Source organism: Mustela erminea, chromosome 10 (assembly GCF_009829155.1).
Source record: "Mustela erminea isolate mMusErm1 chromosome 10, mMusErm1.Pri, whole genome shotgun sequence".
In the NCBI taxonomy this organism is placed as follows: Eukaryota; Metazoa; Chordata; class Mammalia; order Carnivora; family Mustelidae; genus Mustela; species Mustela erminea.
This window is the reverse complement of record NC_045623.1, coordinates 56960374-56981601: the sequence shown is the minus strand read 5'-3', so window position 1 is coordinate 56981601 and position 21228 is coordinate 56960374. Positions and strand designations below refer to the sequence as shown.

General features: G+C 42.4%; 1 protein-coding gene across 1 annotated transcript in view; it reads left to right on the top strand.

Annotated features, from left to right (window-relative positions):
• The window catches only part of CACHD1 (cache domain containing 1), a 206392-nt gene that overhangs the window by 169034 nt on the left and 16130 nt on the right, over positions 1-21228 (top strand). Inside the window, exons 13-21 of the mRNA XM_032303323.1 lie at positions 3659-3827; positions 8363-8505; positions 9198-9379; positions 10273-10383; positions 15904-16026; positions 17298-17397; positions 17505-17621; positions 19793-19953; positions 20251-20337. Of these exons, the coding sequence (XP_032159214.1) occupies positions 3659-3827; positions 8363-8505; positions 9198-9379; positions 10273-10383; positions 15904-16026; positions 17298-17397; positions 17505-17621; positions 19793-19953; positions 20251-20337 (1193 nt within the window). The remainder of the gene's footprint in view (positions 1-3658; positions 3828-8362; positions 8506-9197; positions 9380-10272; positions 10384-15903; positions 16027-17297; positions 17398-17504; positions 17622-19792; positions 19954-20250; positions 20338-21228) is intronic.

The following is a 21228-nucleotide window of genomic DNA, read 5'->3' as shown; positions in this document are numbered from 1 at the left end:
GGTGGTGGTGGTTTTTGTTTTTTGTTTCTTTTTTTTTTTTTTTTTTATCATTTTACACTCAGATTGTGGCAGTTAGCGGTTGAAAGGGAAATATGAAAGCATAAATGCCCTCTTTTGACATTCTCCAAGGCAAAGAAACTTTCCGATTAGAATCTGGATTATTCATTTTCACCACCAGCAGATGGACAGTTAAGTGACCGTCTGTGGCCTCACTTCCTTTGGTGTCCTTTAGTGAGTCTCTTTCAGATAGCAGGTGTCGAGGAGTCAGAGGTTCAAGCCCACGCTGCCCACATTATTCATGTTGCCGCGCTGCCCACATTATTCATGTTGCCGCCCTTCACACCCTCTTCCCAGCTAAAAAAAAAAGCTGTTACGGGGCCCCTCATACTGTAATTGGCCAAAAGCAGAGCAGACTGATTGTTTTATCATCAGTTTTAATCGCTAAATTTAAAACGCAGTCATATTAGAGGTTCTCTTCCTTGGCCATATCTGGTGTTTAACCCATGGATTCCAAGTGGATCTATATAGTCATCCCTTTAAGAGTGACTTACTGACCATTCCCAGTGAGCTACGAAGGATAAGGAGGAATGATACTTTCTCTGTCCCCAGAGAGCGTCCAGTCCAGTGGTGGATACGGACAGATCACTCAGTCCAGTGTGTCTGGCCAAAAATGACAGGAATTCGAAGAAACCAGCATGCCTGTAGATAGGATTCTCCTCCGACCTTATTCCATTCTTTTTTTTCTTCTTCTTCTTGTTCCTTTCTTAAAGCATTATAGCAACATTGATTTCTACAAGGGAAATAAGCAAACAAAATAATAAATGAAATCTCTTGAGAAATTCATAATCTACAAGCCTGATTCTACTGATCTTTTTTATTGTTTGGTATCACAGATCTGAAAGTGGTCACTCTATTTTGAAACTCGTTCAGCTCATTTTCAGGATTTTTTTTTTTAAAGAAGATTGCCTCATCTACCCTTCTTTTTATACATTTTAACATAAAGATGAATTAATTTTCATATCAGAAAGTTTAAGCCACACCCCCAAAATATTTCATTGAAAAATACTTTTATATTTGAAATTAGAGGTTGTTTACCTCTAGTATGTTTTGATTGAAAGCAACTCAGTTGCATCCCAAGAAAATATCTCCCTTAAGGATAGGGCACCTGGCCGGCTCAGTTGGTGGATGGAACATGCAGCTCTTGATCTCGGGGTTGTGAGTTTGAGCCCCATGTGTGGAGAGTGCTTAAAAATAAAATCCTTAAGAAAATAAAGAGAAAGAAGGAGATACGAACACTTTCAAGACCTTTTTTGCACAGTGAATAAACCCAGTATTAACATTTTGGAAAGAAGTATTATCTTAAGATTTTCATCAGTGGTCTTGATAAATTCTGGCCATTCTGTGTAGCCAAATGGATATGATCATGTAGTTAGCCTTCTCAGAGCTCCAAAGTTGTCAAGAACATCACTACTAAGTGAAAAATTAAAGAGGTAATAAACAATGAGGTAGAAGTTACAGAAAGGCTTGCCTGGTTACCCAGCAAATACAAAGACACAATTTTTAAGTTCTTTTTTGTTACTTTTAGAAGTGGGGAAGCAGATACTCCTCTTGTCTTCAGGAATAAAATGGATTCTTCTACTAAATGTAATTCAAGTAGATTTAGCTTATGTTGAGAATGATTTTTTAAACTGCTTAGCATCCATAGATACAGCAGATACTGATGGATTATTTCACTGAATTAATCTAAATAGAATGTGAGAGATTATGTTGGCAGCATTAAGAGATTACTACTCTGTCACTGTGCAGCCCAAGTCCATCTTTGAGCGTTTGAGGAGGCTGCACGCTGACAAAGAAGAAAGCATTGACTTCAGAAGGTATTACCGTGTTCCTGTGTGACACAGGCAGGGCTCACTTCAAAACATGAATCCCATGGGCCATCAGTGGGGGGAAAAAAAAAAAAAACACTCCCCAATCATGGAGAGCCCTTCTAGAAATATTCTGGTTCCTTAATGCAAAGACTTTTTTTTTTTTTTTCCCAACTAATAACATGATAAAAAGACCTGTATTGTGAAATCCGTTTTCCTTTCCAGTGAGGAACTGTTTCTGAAGTATTGCTTTCAGATGCTTAGGGGACCTTTTAATTTTTCTTCTACAGAATAGACCCTATTCTACAATTATATTCTGGTCACTCTGGCAAAGTTTTTTCTCTTGGTTCCTAGGAACAAAGGCATTGGCTATGTGAGATGGGGAGAGGGGAAATCGTAAGTGCCACTACAGGATGCTGGCATTTTCTAATGGAGGGGAAGGCAGGTGGGGAAAAAGAACTAAATTTGCTAATCTAACTGAATATCCTTGGCAGCAGTCCTTGAAAGCAATCCCACAGAGATGCAAATTTCTCCTGTGTTGAAAAAGATTCTGCAACTATCTTCATAAATCCTAAATTACACTTAACTCTAACCTGCCTACTTAAAAATTTCCCCTTGATCATGAAGTAAATCCTTTGGGCTGCTTTAGTTCTCACTGTCCTTTAGTTTTAAGTTAGCTAGTTACCACACTTTCCCTTCATTGATCCACCATCTCTTACTTAAGTAGAATCTGCCCATCTCCTTATATAATGGACTTACAGAAGTTTGGCTGTGTTGTATTTCTTTTTCTTTTTTTTTTTTTTTTTTAAGATTTTATTTATCTATTTGTCAGAGAAAGAGAACACAAGCAGGGAGAGCGGCAGGCAGAGGGAGAAGCAGGCTCCCGGCAGCCCAGTGCTAGACTCGATCCGAGGACTCTAGGGTCAGGACTGAGCCTGAAGGTGGACGTTTAACTGACTGAGCCACTCAGGTGTCCCTACTATCTTATATTTTTAATTTAAGGATCTAGAATTAAGTAGGTTGCCTTGTTTTTTGTTGTTGTTGTTTTGTTTTGTTTTGTTTTAATTCTTTGGTGGACACTCTTCCCCGTAAGTTCGTTTAAGCATCTGTTTCAAAGAGCAAAGTGAACTTGGAAGTACTCCTGTTTGTACATATGAGTTTAATAAATTAGGCTAAGCTATAGCATGTTTGCCTACTGTGGTCTGAAATGACAAGGCAGGCAGGCTTTGTAAGGGAGCCATGGGATTCATATTTTTCACGAGTCTGAGATCCTGTTCATCTCCAACCAGGAAGGGAGAAAGCGTTAGTCAGGAATACATGAATAAACCAGATTCTGTATGAGCTGCATGTGTATATTCATAATTGGCTTTCAAAACAGTCAGTTCTCGGAATACTCATTGCAAAAACCAACTCTGTATTTTAAAATGCATTTCAAACCCAAGCAGAAGTAAGTGCTGTGTTCTGCCATGTTCAGGCTTGGATCTGTTCACCTAAGAAAGCAAAAGAGGTGTGGCGTTGCTGTTTCAGAGGGACTCCATTCTAATCCCTTCATTAGCGCCATGATTTTCTGTTACATACATTCACTTCCCTTAATCAGAAAGGAAGACAGAAAATAGACAATGTAACCTATTGCCAGAGAGAGTTTGTCACCCCATCTTCGTGGCTTTCACTCCCTCGTCAAATATATTTCTATGTGGGACAGAGATCCAGAGAGCAGAACATAATGTAGGCAAAGTCACTATCCCTAGGAACCTTTATTTTCTGTGTTTGAAATTTTTTATTGACTTTTCCAGGTACAGGACACTTCCTTTATTCTCTGTATTGTGGTGATACAACCGGAAATACCTGTCAAACAACTGAAGAATCTCAACACTGTGCCCAGCAGCAAGCTGCTGTACCACCGGCTGGACCTTCTGGGCCAGCCTAGTGCTTGCCTTCACTTCAAGCAGTTGGCCACTCTAGGTAAAGCCCCTGCTCTTTCCAGCATCCTTCGTGGGCTGACTCATAGCACCTCACTGTAAATATCCATTTGAATTAAAAAACCAACCTGAACCACACAAAAACCCAGATACTGAACAGCAGCAGTGCCAGGCGGGGGCTACAGATGTGGAAACCATGGGAGGCCTTGCCGTAGATCTGGTTCTCCAGCAGATAAAAAGACAAGGGGTTTGGGTGTTGATTTCTTCAGGATGGGCTCTAAGGAGAAACAGGGGAAGAAGGGAGGGAAATAGGATAGCCAAGGAGAAAGCAAGCAAGAGCCTGATCTTAGGTGAAGTTCCAGCCTCAGCCTGTTGCTGTAGGGGGGCTTTGGAGTGTCAATGACACTGCAGAGGTTGCCCAGACTCGAGGGAGGGAGCCGGACTTTCATATCGCTTTGTATCTTTCAGCTCTCTGCTAACGCTAGGCAGAGAGGTTTTCGGAGTATGACCCAGTATGACCCATTAGAGGCAAGCACAGAGAGACGGAGATAAAGGGATACAGGACTAGGGGGTAAAAGGTGGAGAAATAGTAAAGAGGGTCCAAGGGTAGCATTCCAGTATAACATATCTGTGTCTACCACAGGTCCCTGGCTTCAAAAAGGGCTTAGCAAATAGACAAATAATTCAAAGGAAGGGAAAGGGAGTCGACACGTGTAGGTACCATGTACTTTGCTTTCATCATTTGAGTTGACCTATTACAGAGGTAGTAATAGGTCAAGTAGTAGTAGCAAGGTTCCTCCCGTGCCAAGGGGCCACCTCTCTTATTGCATGCCACCACGTGCCAGGCACATCCTGGGCATTTGTGTGGTTCTCCTAGTACTACAAAACGGGCATTCTCTTTTTCACCATTGAGAATCCTTCGGGTTCAAAAAACTAAGACTCATTAGACCACAGGCAAGCTGAGTAAAAGGGGCAGAGGCAGGAAGAGGATCAAGGATGGCAGTCCCCAGTCCCTCGATTCCACACAGAGCCCTTGTGTTCGGGTTCCGTCTTTTAAATTCCATCCTATAGAGTTTCTGTCTGGTTTTGAGATGAGGAGAGCAGGCCAGACGGAGTCGTCTCTCCTGTGGCACGTTCGAACAACGTAGACAACTTGAGGAAGGCCAGAGAGGTCGGTCAGAAAAGGCTGGCTTTTACATTTTCTTTGGTTTTCATTTAGGTTTTGAGGTTTTGTCTTTGGCTTTTACACAAAAGAGCGTGTGTACCCTTTAATTCATATTTTGAAGAGATACTCCCTGAATAGCCAACAAGATTGGCATGATTTTCTCAAATGCTGTGGGAACAAGGTCAACACAACCACGGACAAAAATGAGGTCACTGTTTTTGAAATTTGAGATCGAAAAGTGCAGGAATACTCCTAGATGAGAAAAAGCTTAGATTTTTTTTTTTTTAATCTCCTTTGCACAATCCCTTCCTGCTATACTGCTCCCTAATGGTAGCCATTACTGCGGCTGTGGAGCCCTCGAAACGTAGCTAGTCCAAGTTGAGATTTACTTCAAATGTAGAATACTTAATTTTTTTTTCAGGTGTTTTTTTTTTTTTTAATAATTTTTTAAATTTTTTATTTTTTATATAAACATATATTTTTATCCCCAGGGGTACAGGTCTGTGAATCACCAGGTTTACACACTTCACAGCACTCACCAAAGCACATACCCTCCCCAATGTCCATAACCCCACCCCCCTTCTCCCTAGAATACTTAATTTTTATGTGACGCGATGTTTTGGTTATATTGGATTTCATAAAATACACTAGGAAAATTACTTTAACCTGTTTTTATTGAATGTGGCTCCTGGAAAATGTCATATTACACTTGAGGATTGCTTCATATTCTAGTTGGGCGGGGCTGCGTCAGAGAGGGGCTCGTACAAAATAGAGTTTATCAACTCAGAGACTTAACGCGGGACAAACGGATTAATTCTAGATCACACTGACAGACCGTAGGCCAGGGTTTGACTTCACCGGACAATCCTTCCGCTATAGCACCCAACTTCACCTTGGCTGTAGAACCTCCTCAGGACCCCTGAAGGGGTCATCAAGGACAGTTTAGTATCAATTGGTAATGAAAAATGAAGCAAGATATTTAAACTAGAATGGAAAGGGAACGAAAAAGAAGGGAGACGATGGCAAAGAAGTGGTGTCCGTCTAGGTTCATCGATGATGGGGATTTGGAGGTGAGGTGTTGAATCTTCGTGGGAGCGCCAGCAAAAGGGCTGAAGGAGGGGCGTTGTCTGTCTGGGTGCACAAAGATGAATTTTTTAACTGTACGTTGTCCAGTGCGGTTAAGTATACATTTATGAGTGTTGCTTTATGTGTCTACCTCCTAGACACAAAGCTTTGGGTTCTGTGTCTTGGTTCTTCTCTCCCTCGATCCAGGTCACTGCAGCGGCCTTGGCTCAAATGCCCAGTCTTGGTTCTTCTCTCCCTCAATCCAAGTCACTGCAGCGGCCTTGGCTCAAATGCCCAGTCTCTGTCAGTACAAGAAAGGCCCACTCCCAAAGTGTGTCTCCCCTGAATCTCTGGCCCTACTCCTTTGTCCCTGAAAGTATTAGGGATTGCCTTTTGACATTATTACATTATTGTATTGCTCTCTTTTTGGTTATTTTCCTCTTTTTAAAAATTTCTGTTCTCCCAACTGGTTCCTAAGCTCTTTGAGGGGGACAGTCCTCTCTGTCTGGTGCATCTTGGCCCAGAAGGCCCCATGAGCATATGCACATGAATCCATAGCCTGCTGCTAGGCAACCAAACCTTTTAAGCTTCTGGTTCTCTTCTCCTTCATAGGACTATAATACTAATCTCCCCGGCTGTCCCACATGGTATCATGAGAATTAAATCAGACATAGCATCACTGGAAGCACTTTCTTCTGATAATGGCAGACTATGTAATTCTGACCTAGCCTACTGAGGACAACTGAAAATGGATGGAAACGTGGAAAAAAATAAATCTTTCTTGAAAAGTAGCAAAACTAACATGATAGCTAGGAACTAGACCAAAGTCCAGGAGAATATAAGAAACGAGAGAAGAAAGACTGTATGTAAAGCCACATTTGCAATGTACCTATTTACCAATCCAGAAGAAACAACTGGGAAATTAAACTGTTAAGTTAAACAGCTGGGAAATAAGCTAGTAGCTTCTTAGGGCTAGGAGCAGAGGCAGCATTCAAATCCAAGGCCCCCGTGAAGTGGAGGCTAACACATGAAAACCCTCACTCTCATCCACCGCCCATACTGTGGTCTTTTAGCAGAGATCCTGAAGAGCTGCCATCTTTGGGGTAAGTGTGTGATTGCACCTGAAAAAGTCCTTCATTTGGGATGCCCGTTCACCCGAGTGGTCTAAGGGACCTCACACAGGAACTAGTTATGTACTAGTTGAATATCAAAGTCCCACACTGCAGCATGGAGGCCGGCGTTCCATTGTCTCACTGAGAGCAGCCTCCACCTTACCACCCTGCCTCATCCTGGGGTCTGGTGCCCGGCAGAATCAAGTAACAGTCCTTTCTAGAGGAAGGACTTCCCCCATCCTATTAGGACCCTCCTCTTCTGTACAAACTCATTTTAAGTACAGTGTCCTATACAGTGAGAGATAGCCAGGCCACCAGGAACTAAGGGACTATGAGTGAGAACTAACCAAAGGAGTGAAAAATGACCTGTACATTTAAATGACATTAGACACAGGATCGTAGACAGTGCTTTCCAAAAGCTTTTGAAACTACAAAATTGGACAGGGGGAAATTTCACAGGCAGAGAGGGAGTGTTTTGTTTCAAAATGTAATTCATTGTGAGGATTTATGTCTTAGATAGAGAACTGGGCTTTCCTCTTAGATAGGGCCAGCAGTCGAATTATATATACAGTAACTATTCTAGTCCTATAAATTTTTGTTTATGCCAAGTTTGGCTTTCCCTGTCTGAAAGAATAATTTTTTTTTTAATTTTTGCCTTGACTCCACCATTCCGTTTTTCCTTCTTTTGAAATATCAGTACCAATATGAGTAATAGTAGTTACCACTCACAAGACATTCATCATCTGCCAAGCACCGCCCTACGTGCTTTCCATTTCTTGACTCATTGGCTTTGCATAAAGTAACTGATGTACTTCTCCCCGTAACTGTGAGTTTGGTGCCGTAATTTCTGACTCTGCAGATGACAAAACCATCACATGTATTTACAACTTTATCCAGCATCACGTGGGCAGGAAACGGTGGAGCCCAGATTCAATCAGTGTGGCTCCATGGCCCCATGCTGCCTCCTTGACCCCAAGAAGTGTGAGATAGTATATGTAGATCTAAGATATTTTAAGCATGTATTTGTACATTTGTCTCTTTGGTTCACTCACGACTAGAAACTCCCTGAAGGGAGAGAATGAGGGTTGTTTCCTTCTTCACGCCTGCTTGTGTCGAGTCTTCGCTTTCCTTACGGAAGACTTGAAGCCACCAAGGCTAACAGAATGGCAGAGGCTTCGTGATGCCTGAGATGAAGTCTCGGCGTTCTCAGACCTGCTTTGTTCGCTTCTCTTTCAGAAAGTCCAACCGTCATGCTGTCCGCTGGCAGCTTTTCCTCTCCGTACGAACACCTCAGCCAGCCGGAGACAAAGCGCATGGTGGAGCACTACACGGCCTATCTCAGCGACAACACCCGTCTCATTGCTAACCCAGGGCTCAAAGTGAGTGCTGGCCCGGGGCCCCGCTTCTGGGGTGCCCCTTCGCAGGCCTGGGAGGGGGCACTGGCGGGGAACCTTTGAAGTAGGAAGCCCAGCCCTGGGTCTGTGCCTCTCAGCTGGAGAGCCTCGAAAGGCAGCGTGTGGCCCCCAGGAGGCTGGTTGGCGCTGACCCTTCTGGCGGATTAAGAAGCCCTGTGGGCCAGATGAAGAATCTCTTTCAGGCCTCAGAGACACTAAGGGTTTTCTAGGTAGGGGGGTGTGATTCAGAGATCAGTGAAACTTTCCCAACCCCGTTTTTCCCAGGGGAAAGAAGGAAAGTGCCCCCATGGTCTGTTGAGATAAACATGATGAAGTTTAAGGAGCAGAGATGTAGCAGGGTGCGTGTGTGTGTGTGCGTGTGCGCGTGCCCGTGGGTGTACATATGTATGTGTAATGCTTCACTATAGGATCCTTCCTCTTAAACGCAGAAAGCCTCGCTAGGATGAACAACTGAGTAAATCACACATCCCTGACTGTGTTTCAGTAAGCTTTTGTTTTCACCAAGTTTGGCTGTATCCATCTGCTGTGGAAAGATTTTTGAGAAGTAATTGGGCTTGGCTTCTCTGCAAGAGAGCTTTGGGAAGCCCTGCCAGCAGCCTACTCTCTTTTCATGTGCGTCTTAAAGGATCCCTGCTATGTCTTCCTTTGTTTCCCAGTTCTCTGTCAGGAATGAAGTAATGGCCACCAGCCACGTCACAGATGAATGGATGACACAGATGGAAATGAGTAGCCTGAACACATACATTGTCCGCCGTTACATAGCAACGCCCAATGGCGTCCTTAGAATTTATCCTGGTTCCCTCATGGACAAAGCATTTGATCCCACAAGGAGACAATGGTGAGTTTTAGGGGCTTCCATTATCAAAGGTTCCCCCAAATCCTGGAGAGACATGATAAGTACATACAATAAAGCAACTTCAGGCAGACACAGTAAAGCAGATGCTTTCATGGCAGTGAAAACATATTTTGAGGTTTTTTTTTTAATGCAGTATTAACAACAGCGTTGTGGGTTTCCTCTGTCAACAGCGTTTTTATCTCTTCATTGAAATTTTGAGACTGAAATGTTTTGCTACTTGGCCATTTCAATTCCTAGCATTTTTGTGAGTCCTGCCTTGCGTGCAGTTTGCCCGTAGAGGGGATGTTTAATGTCCCTGCACATGACGATGGCATCAAATTACCGCCCTTCTATGACCTATGAAGAGTAAACAAGTATAAATCCTTTTTTTTTTTTTTCTTTTTACCTCTGTGCATTATTTTTACTCAGATTTTCAAAAACAAAAGCTAGTCAGGGGGTCTAGAACGGGGGCAACTTGGGCATAAAAACAGGATTTCTGGTCTCATGCTGCTTAGTAACTGCGTCACTTGTGAGTTAGCTAACATTTGTACTGTCCGTACCAATCCAGGGGGCAGTTTCATGGGCCAAATTCTATTTGTTTCTACTTCATTTATTGATTTCTTTTTATATCAGGCTCTAAAACATCTATACTATAGATCTTACGAAACTCAAATGTATAGTGAGTTGAGCGTCTCTTACAGAAGAATTTCAGATTTTCTTGACCTCCTGTCCTGCTACAGTCAGAGAGAAGAGATTGGAATCCTTTTGAGCTCTAATGTAACGTAGGCACAATTCATGATAAATGCTTTTTAGAGTTAAAGGTTCACTTCTCTTTGACATTTACAGAGGAGTTTTTCATACCCTAAAACAACGTGACTTTCTCTTGTCTCTGTCAGGTATCTCCATGCAGTAGCTAATCCAGGTTTGATTTCTCTGACTGGCCCTTACTTAGATGTTGGAGGAGCTGGCTATGTGGTAACCATCAGTCACACAATCCATTCATCCAGGTAATAATTTCTTAGTCCTTTTTGTCCTTTTTTAAGCATATCAAGGATATTTTGAGAATTTGGAAGTCCAGTAGATACCCAAGGATTAATGACATGACCTTTGATGGGAGGCAGTCTGGAGTCTGAATATCTTCTCTAGCTGTGTCATTTTGGATTCCCTGAGCTTCCTCCCGTCCTCTGTGAAATGGGGGTAATATCTACCTCACAAAGTTATCATGTGGTTGAGTAAATGAAAAGCTCTTGGCCGCCTTCTCATGAAGAAGAAAAGAGATGTTAGATTCAGTAGGGCAGTTGTAGAAATACCACTCTTTACCAGTTGAGGAAACCCCAACAAGATCCTGACAGTTATTACCAGAGAGCATTTTCCTAAGCAGAGGAGTCTGTTCAGTGAAGGAAAAAAAAGTATCAATTTCCCAGTGTTACCTCTTTTATTTTGGTCTAACTTTTTAGAATATCAGAGTTTGTAGTTATTGTCACTGTCCTTATACTGTCTTCTTGAAAACTAATTTTGCAAATTGATTTTCCAAGAATGCTGTTAGATGTCAGTATCACTGTAAGTATATTTTGGGTGCTTTATATTTCAGGCCTTGGAGGTTTCAGTATTTAAGCAACAAATGGCAGTGAAATGTTGGGTAAAAAGACAAGTCACATAGGTTGTTTTAATGCCTTTGTTATACAAAGAGGTGTTTCTCTCTGGCAACCAAGAAAGCCCATATTTTGGCTGGGACCCGTAATGATGCCTTAAAACTTATAGGAGACAGATTTTTTCTTGCTTAACTTGATGCTGTTCACTGGTGCTCATTATATATCAAATGATTGACATTCAGGAGAATTCTTCTAATGCAAGTTCATTGGGGGCAAGAACTGGGAAGCAGTACTGTGTCGGAATTTCAATATCATGACCTGTGTCTCCCTGGAAAGCAGGGACCTGCCGCCAGCCAAATAGTGATTGCTTTGCAGAGCCTGGGGTCTGTATGGCTCTGTCACATATAAACAAGTAAATACTCATTTAGAACAGAACTTCGCAGTGTTCTCATTAATGGACCATCTGTCAGGTCTGCATCTCCTGTTGTCTGCGTAGTGAGACTTGACATCTCTCCCATGTCGTATCATCGGTTGGGAAGAAGTAAACAAAGGTGGTTTCTTTGAGGAGAAGGCAGCCACCTTGGTCTTCGATGACAATGACAGTGGGCCAGCCCTGGGCTTCCAATCTTGGGGGTGCAGGAGGCAAGAAGAGAATGGCTGCCTGTGTGTCTTACTTGGTATTGGCTCTGTCCCGCTGTGCCACCTGGTAGTCGTTAGCAAGTGCTATGATCTTTTCCTTCCATATGGTACTTCTCGTGGGGCGGGGGGTGGGGGCGATGGGCGGTGGGGGGGGGCACATGGGGAGGGCGTGGCCACAGGGAGGTGTGCAGATTTTAACGCACTTTACATTTGTGTACATGTTGTTGTTAAAATTTGAATAGGTAGGAGAAGCTTCATTTAGCTGATTTATAAATATTTCCGGTGTCAGCCCAAAAGAAGCATGATGGCGATACGGGATTTTAAGTTAGGAAAACCCTCCCCTCCCTTCCCCTCCCTTCCCTTCCCTTCCCTTCCCTTATGTGTAGCTGCTTTCTTCAGTGTGCTTCACCTGTACGGCTGTTTGACTTGATCAAGAGTGAAAATCAGCCGCTGCACTCCCGGATTCTGTCCACCAGTTGCTGAGACTGTGTTCCGGGAATAAGGATCTGCTCTTACCTTGATCAGTATGCAGTCCCATGGACTCGATCATTTGAATATTTGCCTCAGAGCTGAGCGTGATTTTATTATTGAGAGCTGTGTTTTTTTGCTCAGCAGAGTTTAGAATGCAAGGCAGCCTCCCCTTCTGGTTGTCAACCAGAGCAGCTGTGGCTTTAATGGATGCGTTGCTAGAGGGCCTGTGCAGAGGTGCTTTTCTCAAGCACTTCCCGGTGATTTTGGTCTCATGCACCAACCTGAGAACCTGACTTCCTCCTAAGATGTGTTCCTACTCTGAAAAAGTATATTTGCCATTTGCTGCTTTTGTGACTATAAACGAGTTCCGTTTTGCCTTGGTTCCCTCACCCTTGAAGGAAGGATATTAGGGCCTGTCTCAAATGATTAGGGATTATGTTACATAATACACCTGAAGCTCTTAGAGGGATGCCTGGCACACAGTAAGGGTTTGATAAATGTTAAATACCTGTATTATGACTATGTTCCATGAGTTCTCAAAGCCTCATTCATGAAACAAGGCGACGATGCCTGTGTTGAACTGATATAATGAGAATTACAGATGATGCCTATGCAGTGTTTAGCACTGTGCTTGACAGTGTCGAGTCCCAAATAAGTGACAGTGACTTTGAATATCATGTTATTTCTGCTTTAAACCTCTGGCATTTTAATAGATCAGAAAAGAGAACTAAACTTCAGCAGGTCACGAAGCCCTCTCATTCAGCTTTGGTTTTCAGAAGTGATCGCTGATACCTTGGGGAGGGGCTTTTCTAATGCAGCATTCACTTATCCTAGTAACTGCCTTGGGATTCTCCATGAGCATTATTAATAGCCTGAGAATCTAGGTGTGCATTGTCTGGAGAATGTTAATGCTAACAGAGATGATGAAGTACCATCAGTGATTAAGGGACTGGTCAGATGAGTCTTAGGCAGCAAAAATCTCACAGAAGTGCTGCAAACAGCGAGGTCCTTTGTACCTTGAAATGTAGGCTTGGTTTGATTTTTCTGTGGTATTCTTTATGCGTTGCTATGGTAACTGTACATTTTCAAAATGCAGGTAAAAATATGAACGCTAGGCTTACATGGAGAATACGCAAGCTTTTCCTTCAGCGTGTTGAGCACATTGGAGCAGATGGCAGTTACACAGGGGATGTTTAGAAACAAAATTAACTTGTCCCAGAAAAACCTGAGTTGCATTTTTCACCGAGTCCATTCTCGTATTGTAGGAAGAGCCAGAACTGGTATCTCCGTCGTAAGTAAAAGGTGGTCAATCTTGTTTAAGTCTTTCAGCCATTCTAAGCCTGATTTTCCACTTATAAAATGGGAACTATAATTCCTTCCTGGCATTGTCACAGGAAATTGAATAGGTCATGTAAAATGGCTTGGAAACTCTTAAATGTCCTTCATCTTTAAGGAAGCAATAGACCATACTGGTTAGGAGCGTAAGCTCTGAAGTTGAAGACCCTGAGCTTACATTCTTGGTTCCACTAGTTAGTCACTCTGTGACTTTGGCCAAATACTTAACGTTTCCAAGCTTCAGTGTTCTGGAAATGATAATGCCTCATAAAGTGTTTGTGAGAAGCAATTGAAATGATGTATTCAAATGCCCACCAGCGCACCTATAAATTGTGAACACTCGGTAAATATTATTATAATGGCGCCCGCTGTTTAGACGCCTCACTTTTTCCTGGACAAGTAAGAGAGGTTTAGACTTCTTTGGACTGATACTTCAGTAAAACAGTATTTGTTATAAAACACAAATCCCATGTAGGGTAAGCAAGTCTTGGATTTCTTCTGTGGTAGAATTTAAGTGGCTTCAGTAACAACAGAAAGCTTTTTTTTTTTTTTTTTAAATGTTCAGTTAGCCAGCATATAATAGTGATGTAGTGTTCATCAATTCATTAATATGTATATAACACCCAGTGCTCATCACATTCCGTGCCCTCCTTAATGCCCATCACCCAGTTATCCCATTCCCCCTATGCCCTTCCCTCCAGCAACCCTCAGTTTGTTTCCCCAAGTCCAGAGTCTCTCCTGGTTGTCACCCTCTCTGAATTCTTCCCATTGAGTTTTCCCTCCCTTCCCCTCCACACTGTTCCTTCTGTTCCACATGAGTGAAACCATACGATAATTGTCTTTCCCTGCTTGGAATATTACTCAGCCATCAGAAGGGATGAATACGTATCACTTGCGAGGACATGGATGGAACCAGAGGGGATGATGCTAAGTGAACTAAAGCAGAACAGTAGAAAGCTCTTTTTGAGGAAATAACCTTTCAGAGATAATCCCACAATATGGTCCTTCATCTCCTGCCAAACAATTTTGACAGCAAAGCTCTGGCAGAAATTTCACTGTGGGTCAAGGTCCCTTCTAGTGGTTTTCAGGGTTTTTTTGTTGGGGGTTAGAGGGCGGGGAGTGAAGGTTGGGAATGATGTAAGTTAGTATCAATGTTGACAGTAACTAGAAGGGGACAGTTGTCTACATAACGAAGCTAATTTCAGTCCCAAGTTTTGATTTTCCAAAAGATTATTTTCCTTTGGGAAGTTTCTTCTGAGCATCCCAATTACTGTTTTTAAGATTATTGTCTATAAGAGCCCCATTTTTCTGTCGGTACTTTATAAGAAATCAGGCAGGTGGATGATAGTAATAATGGGCCCCTATAATGTCCCATGTTGGGTAAATCCTACACATTCCTAGCCACAAAGGTCCAGGAGCTCACTGTCCAGATAACCCAAACCTTTACAAGTGCCTGTGATTGTAGATTAGAAGGAACCAAGGTTCCGGGTGAGAAGCGCATGCTTCTGATGCAGCTAGCTTTTCTCTGGAAGAACAGTAGGTTGACTCTCTGTCTGGGTCTCAGCTTTAAGCCCTGGTTGGTTTTCTTTAGAGTATCTTCTTTTTACTGGGTATTTTGGATAGGTTAGGTAGCTTGCTAAAGCCCGGTAAACTCACTGGTTCATTAAGATCGAGGACAGCCTTGTGAGGTAGATACTACTCTCCCCACTTTCACATCAAAAAACTTGGTGTTGGGAAGGTTACATAGCCTCCCAGGAGTTACATACATGGAAACCAAGAGGAGCCGGGATTTGACCCCAGATCTGCTTGGTTCCACAGCTAAAAGGTTAGCAAGCACCATGTGGTACTACCCAACTGTATCCTCTTTGGTGCTTGTCTTTCTGAAGGTAGCATTTTAGATTGGAGAAGAAACTGGCCTGTGAACCAGGTGAGTTTCGTTCTAGAATCAGAGCTGTGTTTTGAGTAGAGCCAACCTTAGTGTCCTAGAAAGAAGATGAGGCCTAGTCCTTCACTGAGTTTTGTATGAGGTTACACTAGTCAGTTAACCTCTATGAGATCCCAGTGTCCTTATCAATAAAATGAGGGCAATCATTAAAGGGATCACTCAGGCTCCTTGTGGTCTGGAGTTCCCTTGTTGGGAGGAACCAGAGTAGTCCTGTGTCCAGTCTCCTGCTGATGCCTCTTCCTGCCACTCCCATAGTCTTGTTGAAGAATAGTCCAGCCACTGAACATGTAGAGTCAGGGTTAGTCCACAGCTGCCCGTGTTTTGGGCTGGTCTTACTAGAAAATTCTTCCTTTAACCTTAAGTTTTTCTCTCAGCAAACCTCCATATTGTGCTAAGTCAGTCATTTAGTTGATCATTTCTATAGGCGTGAAAAATGTGGAGGAACAGTAGGCATGTATTATAATACCATACAGTGTCCTTACAATCGAACATAAATTTACCTCTAAGACGTGCCTCTTGTTCTCACTGATCTTTTTCATGTGAAGTACTCAGCTATCTTCCGGGCATACTGTGGCTGTGATGGGCATCGACTTCACACTTAGATACTTCTACAAGGTTCTTATGGACTTACTACCGGTTTGTAACCAAGATGGTGGCAACAAAATACGGTAAGCCCTTCAGGGACACCATTTTCCTGTCAAGCTGCAAAATACAAAGAAAATGATGTCCAATATCTCTAGTTGAATGGCAGCCACATTGTCTTGGTCAAGACCAGAAATTCAGTCTATGGCCTGGGTGTTCAATTATGAAGGTTTTTTGTTCTTTCATTTTCCTAAGATACCTGGCGTTTATGGTTGAGACAAACACACTTGTCTCATAATAAGGAGAATGACTGTGGCACAGATTCTCTGAAAGCTCTTGTTTCTCTCTGAGTCAATAATTAGAGGTTTCCCAGATCTTGGGTGCTAGAAAGCCCAGAGGGTACTTTTGATGTTAACTTAGTTATTAAGCCAAAGTCTTTATGGGAATTTCAGGCACTGGGACTTTTACATTTCCCCAGAAAGAGGCTCATGGAACTAAAAAAGTCTTCACCTCCTGATTTCAAAAGAACGTGTCTGATCAAAGCCAGGGTATTTCCTGGATTTAATGCAGGCCACTTTTTAAAACAGCTTTCTTCGCTCTCATGGCTGCTGCTTCATATCACTGCTAAATTTCATTGGCCCTTCATAGGGAAATGCAGGGTCCATCGCAGTGTTATGACCCTTGCTGGGTAAAATAGAGCAGCACATTGTCTTGGGTAGAGCGGTTTCTGGCTTTGCTTATTTCATGTTTCCATCAAATATATCTTTGTATGTCCCTGAAGGTTGTGTTTTACATATATTTATCATGAAAAGAAGAAATTGTATGGCTTACTTAAATTTTTTGCCTATAAATGCCCAAGGGCACGTCCTTCAGAGTCTCCCTCCTCTGAAGGAAGAATAAACTAGCAAAAGATTATCCTTGCAAAAGATTTTTTAATTCGTCTGCCTCAGACTAAGTGGACACATTCTGTAAGAGCTAAGTGGGTAGCCTCAGAGTCAAGTGTAACTTTGTTACCATCAACTGTATACCAGGTAATCTGTCAGCTCAAGAATAATGTGTCCGTTGGGGTGGTTCAGGTGGTTCACTCCCTGAAGTGTCTGACTCTTGATCTCAGCTCAGGTCTTGATCTCAGGGTTATGAGTTCTAGCCCCACTCTGGGCTCCACACTCTGCGCGGAGCCCATTTAAAAAAGTAATAATAATGTATCTCTGCCTGCCTGCCTGCAGCCGATCTTCAGTGAATTCGTTTCAGTGACTTTTTACTGAGATAAATGCAATTTGTTTTGGGACTAGCAAGATAAATGCTGAGAGGGTCGAAAGTGTGTGTTCCTGAGGGATGTCCCTTGTTCTTGGCACAGGTGCTTCATAATGGAGGACCGGGGTTATCTGGTGGCACATCCAACCCTCATTGATCCCAAAGGACACGCCCCTGTGGAACAACAGCATATTACCCACAAGGTACTTGTTGCAAAGCCTGTTTGTTTAAAGCCTAGAGCTCCATGCTCCCACAGTCTGTGGCTCATTAATTACATGGCTTGTGTCTTCTGTCTGCTCGACCTTGCTAGGAGCCCTTGGTAGCAAACGACATCCTGAACCACCCCAACTTTGTAAAGAAAAACCTGTGCAACAGCTTCAGTGACAGAACAGTCCAGAGGTTTTATAAATTCAACACGAGCCTTGTGGTAAGTGGATCCCTTGCGTTCTCACTTCCCATCCCACCGCGGAATAGGAAACGGAATCCTGGTTACTATCTGAATAGGACTTCGGGCTGTTGCATTGCCTGAGAATTACCGAACGATAGGACTGGACCTCAGTCCAGCTCTCCAGGTTGACCAGGACGGGGTATAAAGCCCAGAGTGGAGAAGTGAATGTTTTAAGGTCTCGCACTTGGTGTTTTGTTTTGGTTCTGTTTGTTTAAAGACTCACCCAGCCGAAATGCTTTGAAATGTCTGCTGCACTCTGTTCCCACACTCTTATGTAAATATGTGTGGCTCCATGTGTTCCCTCTTCCTGTCTTCTCGAGATCCTGCAGCCTCCCTAAATTCCTAAGGCCAAATTAGGTCATTTCTTGGTCATCCACCCAGTTAGATGGGAACTCTCATGTAGATCATCTAAAAATAACTTCATTTTTGTAGTTTAGAGCACTCTAAGTATTTGATTTGAGATCACTGCGAACTTACCTAGGTATGGTTAAAGATCTTAAGAATATTCTTACTACTTCGCAGATGATCTTAACTGGGAAAGAACTAAAATGGGTAATGACAGAACCAACATTCAAAAAGTTATTCACAAGAAGGACGCTCCTTATTTAGAATATTTATATCATTAAATATGTAATTAAAAATTTTAAAGATGCATTGGGTTGTTTGAAAATCCTTCTCTCAAAAAAGCAATTTCAAAAACAATTGGGGAACAGGAGAGTTTAAAAAATGAACAGGTCAGGGCGCCTGGGTGGCAGTGGGTTAAAGCCTCTGCCTTCAGCTTGAGTCATGATCTCGGGGTCCTGGGATCAAGCCCCACATCCATCTCTCTGCTCAGCTGTGGGCCTGCTTCCTCCTCTCTCTCTGCCTGCCTCTCTGCCTACTTGTGGTCTCTGTCTGTGACAAATGAATAAATAAAATCTTGGGGAAAAAAATGAACAGGTCAGTGGGATAGTGCTTTCATAGTAAAGGAACTCATGATGACTGTGTTTAGACTTCATCCCATTCTAAGGAACATGCTCCTTAAAGGAGATGTTGACACACTTGAGAGCGATGAGAAGGGAGCTGCCAGGTAAGTAGTGGTTCTAAGAAAGTCTGATTTCCTCTGTGTATCTTCTACCATTGGTGCAGTGACTTCATGCGCCTTCAGCAGACAAAGCCAGGCTACTCTGGGAGAAATTGTTCAGAAACGCAAAATTTTAGTGGAAGATGAATTAGAGTAATTTCTTAACAGTTCAAGTTATTCCAAAATGGAACTGGAGCCTTTCTGGCTAGTGGAGCTAACAGGATGATAAGCCTGTATGATTGCTGATATAGTAGGGGCGGGCGTCTTCCAGGCAGGGGAAAATTCATCTAGACCTCTAAGAATCTATTCGGTGCCACAATTCTCCAAGTTCGGCGTAGCCTCACCGTGCACGTCGAAGGGATAACTGGCGTGGAAACGAGCATGGAATCACATAGTTGGCCTGCTACATTAGATACACATGCAGAAAAGGAGGGCCATACTCAGCCTCACAGTGCTACTCTAGAATCTTTGGTTTTCTGTATGGTAGACCGATTGGCATGTCAGGGAGCTATCATATTTTTCTTGTCATAGAATGAAGAAATGGATGCTTGTTCTAGTTATTTAACTATTCTGTTTAAATATTATTTAATATCCTGGAGGCAGGAAACTGGACTGTTAATAAGTCTGGTTTTTAAATTTTACTGTTCTAGAAGAACAGAGGTTTGTTATCCAAGGGGGACCAGGGAATGCACATTTTCTGGTGGATTAGGTTTGCCCTTGAATGCATTTTAAACTATTCCTTACCCCAAAATTGTCTTTCATTGTTTCTTGCACTTACTTTCATGTTATGATACATTGTGATGTGTTTAAAAAAAGATTACAACACAGCTATAAAAATTGTATCTGTAAAAGCGTAGATAAAAGAATATATACACAACTGTTAAATGGGAATTGGGAACGATCATTGGTCATAAGGAAAAATTATATTTTTCCAACTTTCAGAGGTAACTCTCTATTACTTTTGTAGTCAGAAATGAAGTTTTATTGTAAGCTATTTTCAGCAGGTGGTTGAAGGGTTGTTTTCACCACGGCAGGGCTGAATCGTTGCGTTGTTGTCTGTCACTTCTGACACCTCCATTGTCTCCAGGGAGATTTGACAAACCTCGTGCATGGCAGCCACTGTTCGAAGTACAGACTGGCGAGGATCCCAGGAACCAATGCGTTCGTTGGCATCGTTAATGAAACGTGCGACTCGCTCGCCTTCTGTGCTTGTAGCATGGTGGATCGGCTCTGTCTCAACTGTCACCGGTAAAAATGCAGTGGGGCTCTCTTTATGCCGCTGTTGACTATCCGAACCGATGTCAGGCGTTTCGTAGCGGCATCTGCCAAATAAACAGTGCAGGTCCTGGTTATGGAGGTGTTTCCCGCTGTGCGATTTGCCGAAGAGTCGTGGATTGAGGCCAGTTATATGTTTAAACCTTTGGTCCTGACTTCCCTTTAACGGTCCCTTTTGACTAGCTCACAGTGTCTTCTGTTTTTATTCTTCTGTACAGTATAAAGTTTGTCATTGACCCTTTGCATAGTGATTTTCCTTTTGCCTTTCAGAATGGAACAAAATGAATGTGAATGTCCCTGTGAGTGCCCTCTAGAGGTCAATGAGTGCACCGGCAACCTCACCAATGCAGAGAACCGGTAAAATGCACATATTGCATAAATACGTGTTTTATATCTATCTATATATATATCCTACACACACATGTATAATACATGCACATGGGAGCCTCCTTTATAGATGTGTTCTGGGTTGTGGTATAAGAAGATGATTCATTCTAATGACTTAACTGTTCACTGAGTCAGAGTTCAAGTCTTAAAACGAATCCTCATTCAGGTTTTCATTTAAACACTGTGAAAACGTTTAAAATTATATGCGGTCCATACAAAAAAACTGTCAGACTGTTAACAGCATTCACGTGCATCAGATACGTTATTTGAGTCCCTTCGTTTTCAAATTAACCTTGTGATAGATCTGTAGGTACCTTTCATACACACACACGTGCTTATATTTAATTTAGCATTCTTTATCTTAGTGACAGATCTTATGGCCACAGTTAAATAAATTGGGATAAATCCCTTCTCTAGAGCTTAAATGAAGGAATCCTGTGTGTACTGATACACAGTTATATGTTTAAGTGTAGAGAAAATGTCTAAAGGGACCCTCATTAAGCTGTTAATAGCGATGACCTCAGAAAAGAAAGATGTAGAGTGGTAAGTCAGGGAGATAACTTTTACTTCTGATCATACACATTCCTATTTTGTGGGATTTTTATGACTTTATATTTGTGTGTGTGTGTGTGTGTGTGTGTGTGTGTATTTGTGTATATATGTGTGTATATTTATTTGTATGTATGTGTATATTTGTGTATATATGTGTGTGTATATATAAATTATATATTACATATGTATATAAAAATTATTTCTGTTGTACATAAAGATGAACAAATGGATGCTCAGAGTGGTTAAGTGATTGGCCCACGGTTCCATCCAGTTAAGTGGCCAGGATTCAAGCCCGGATCTGTCTGACGC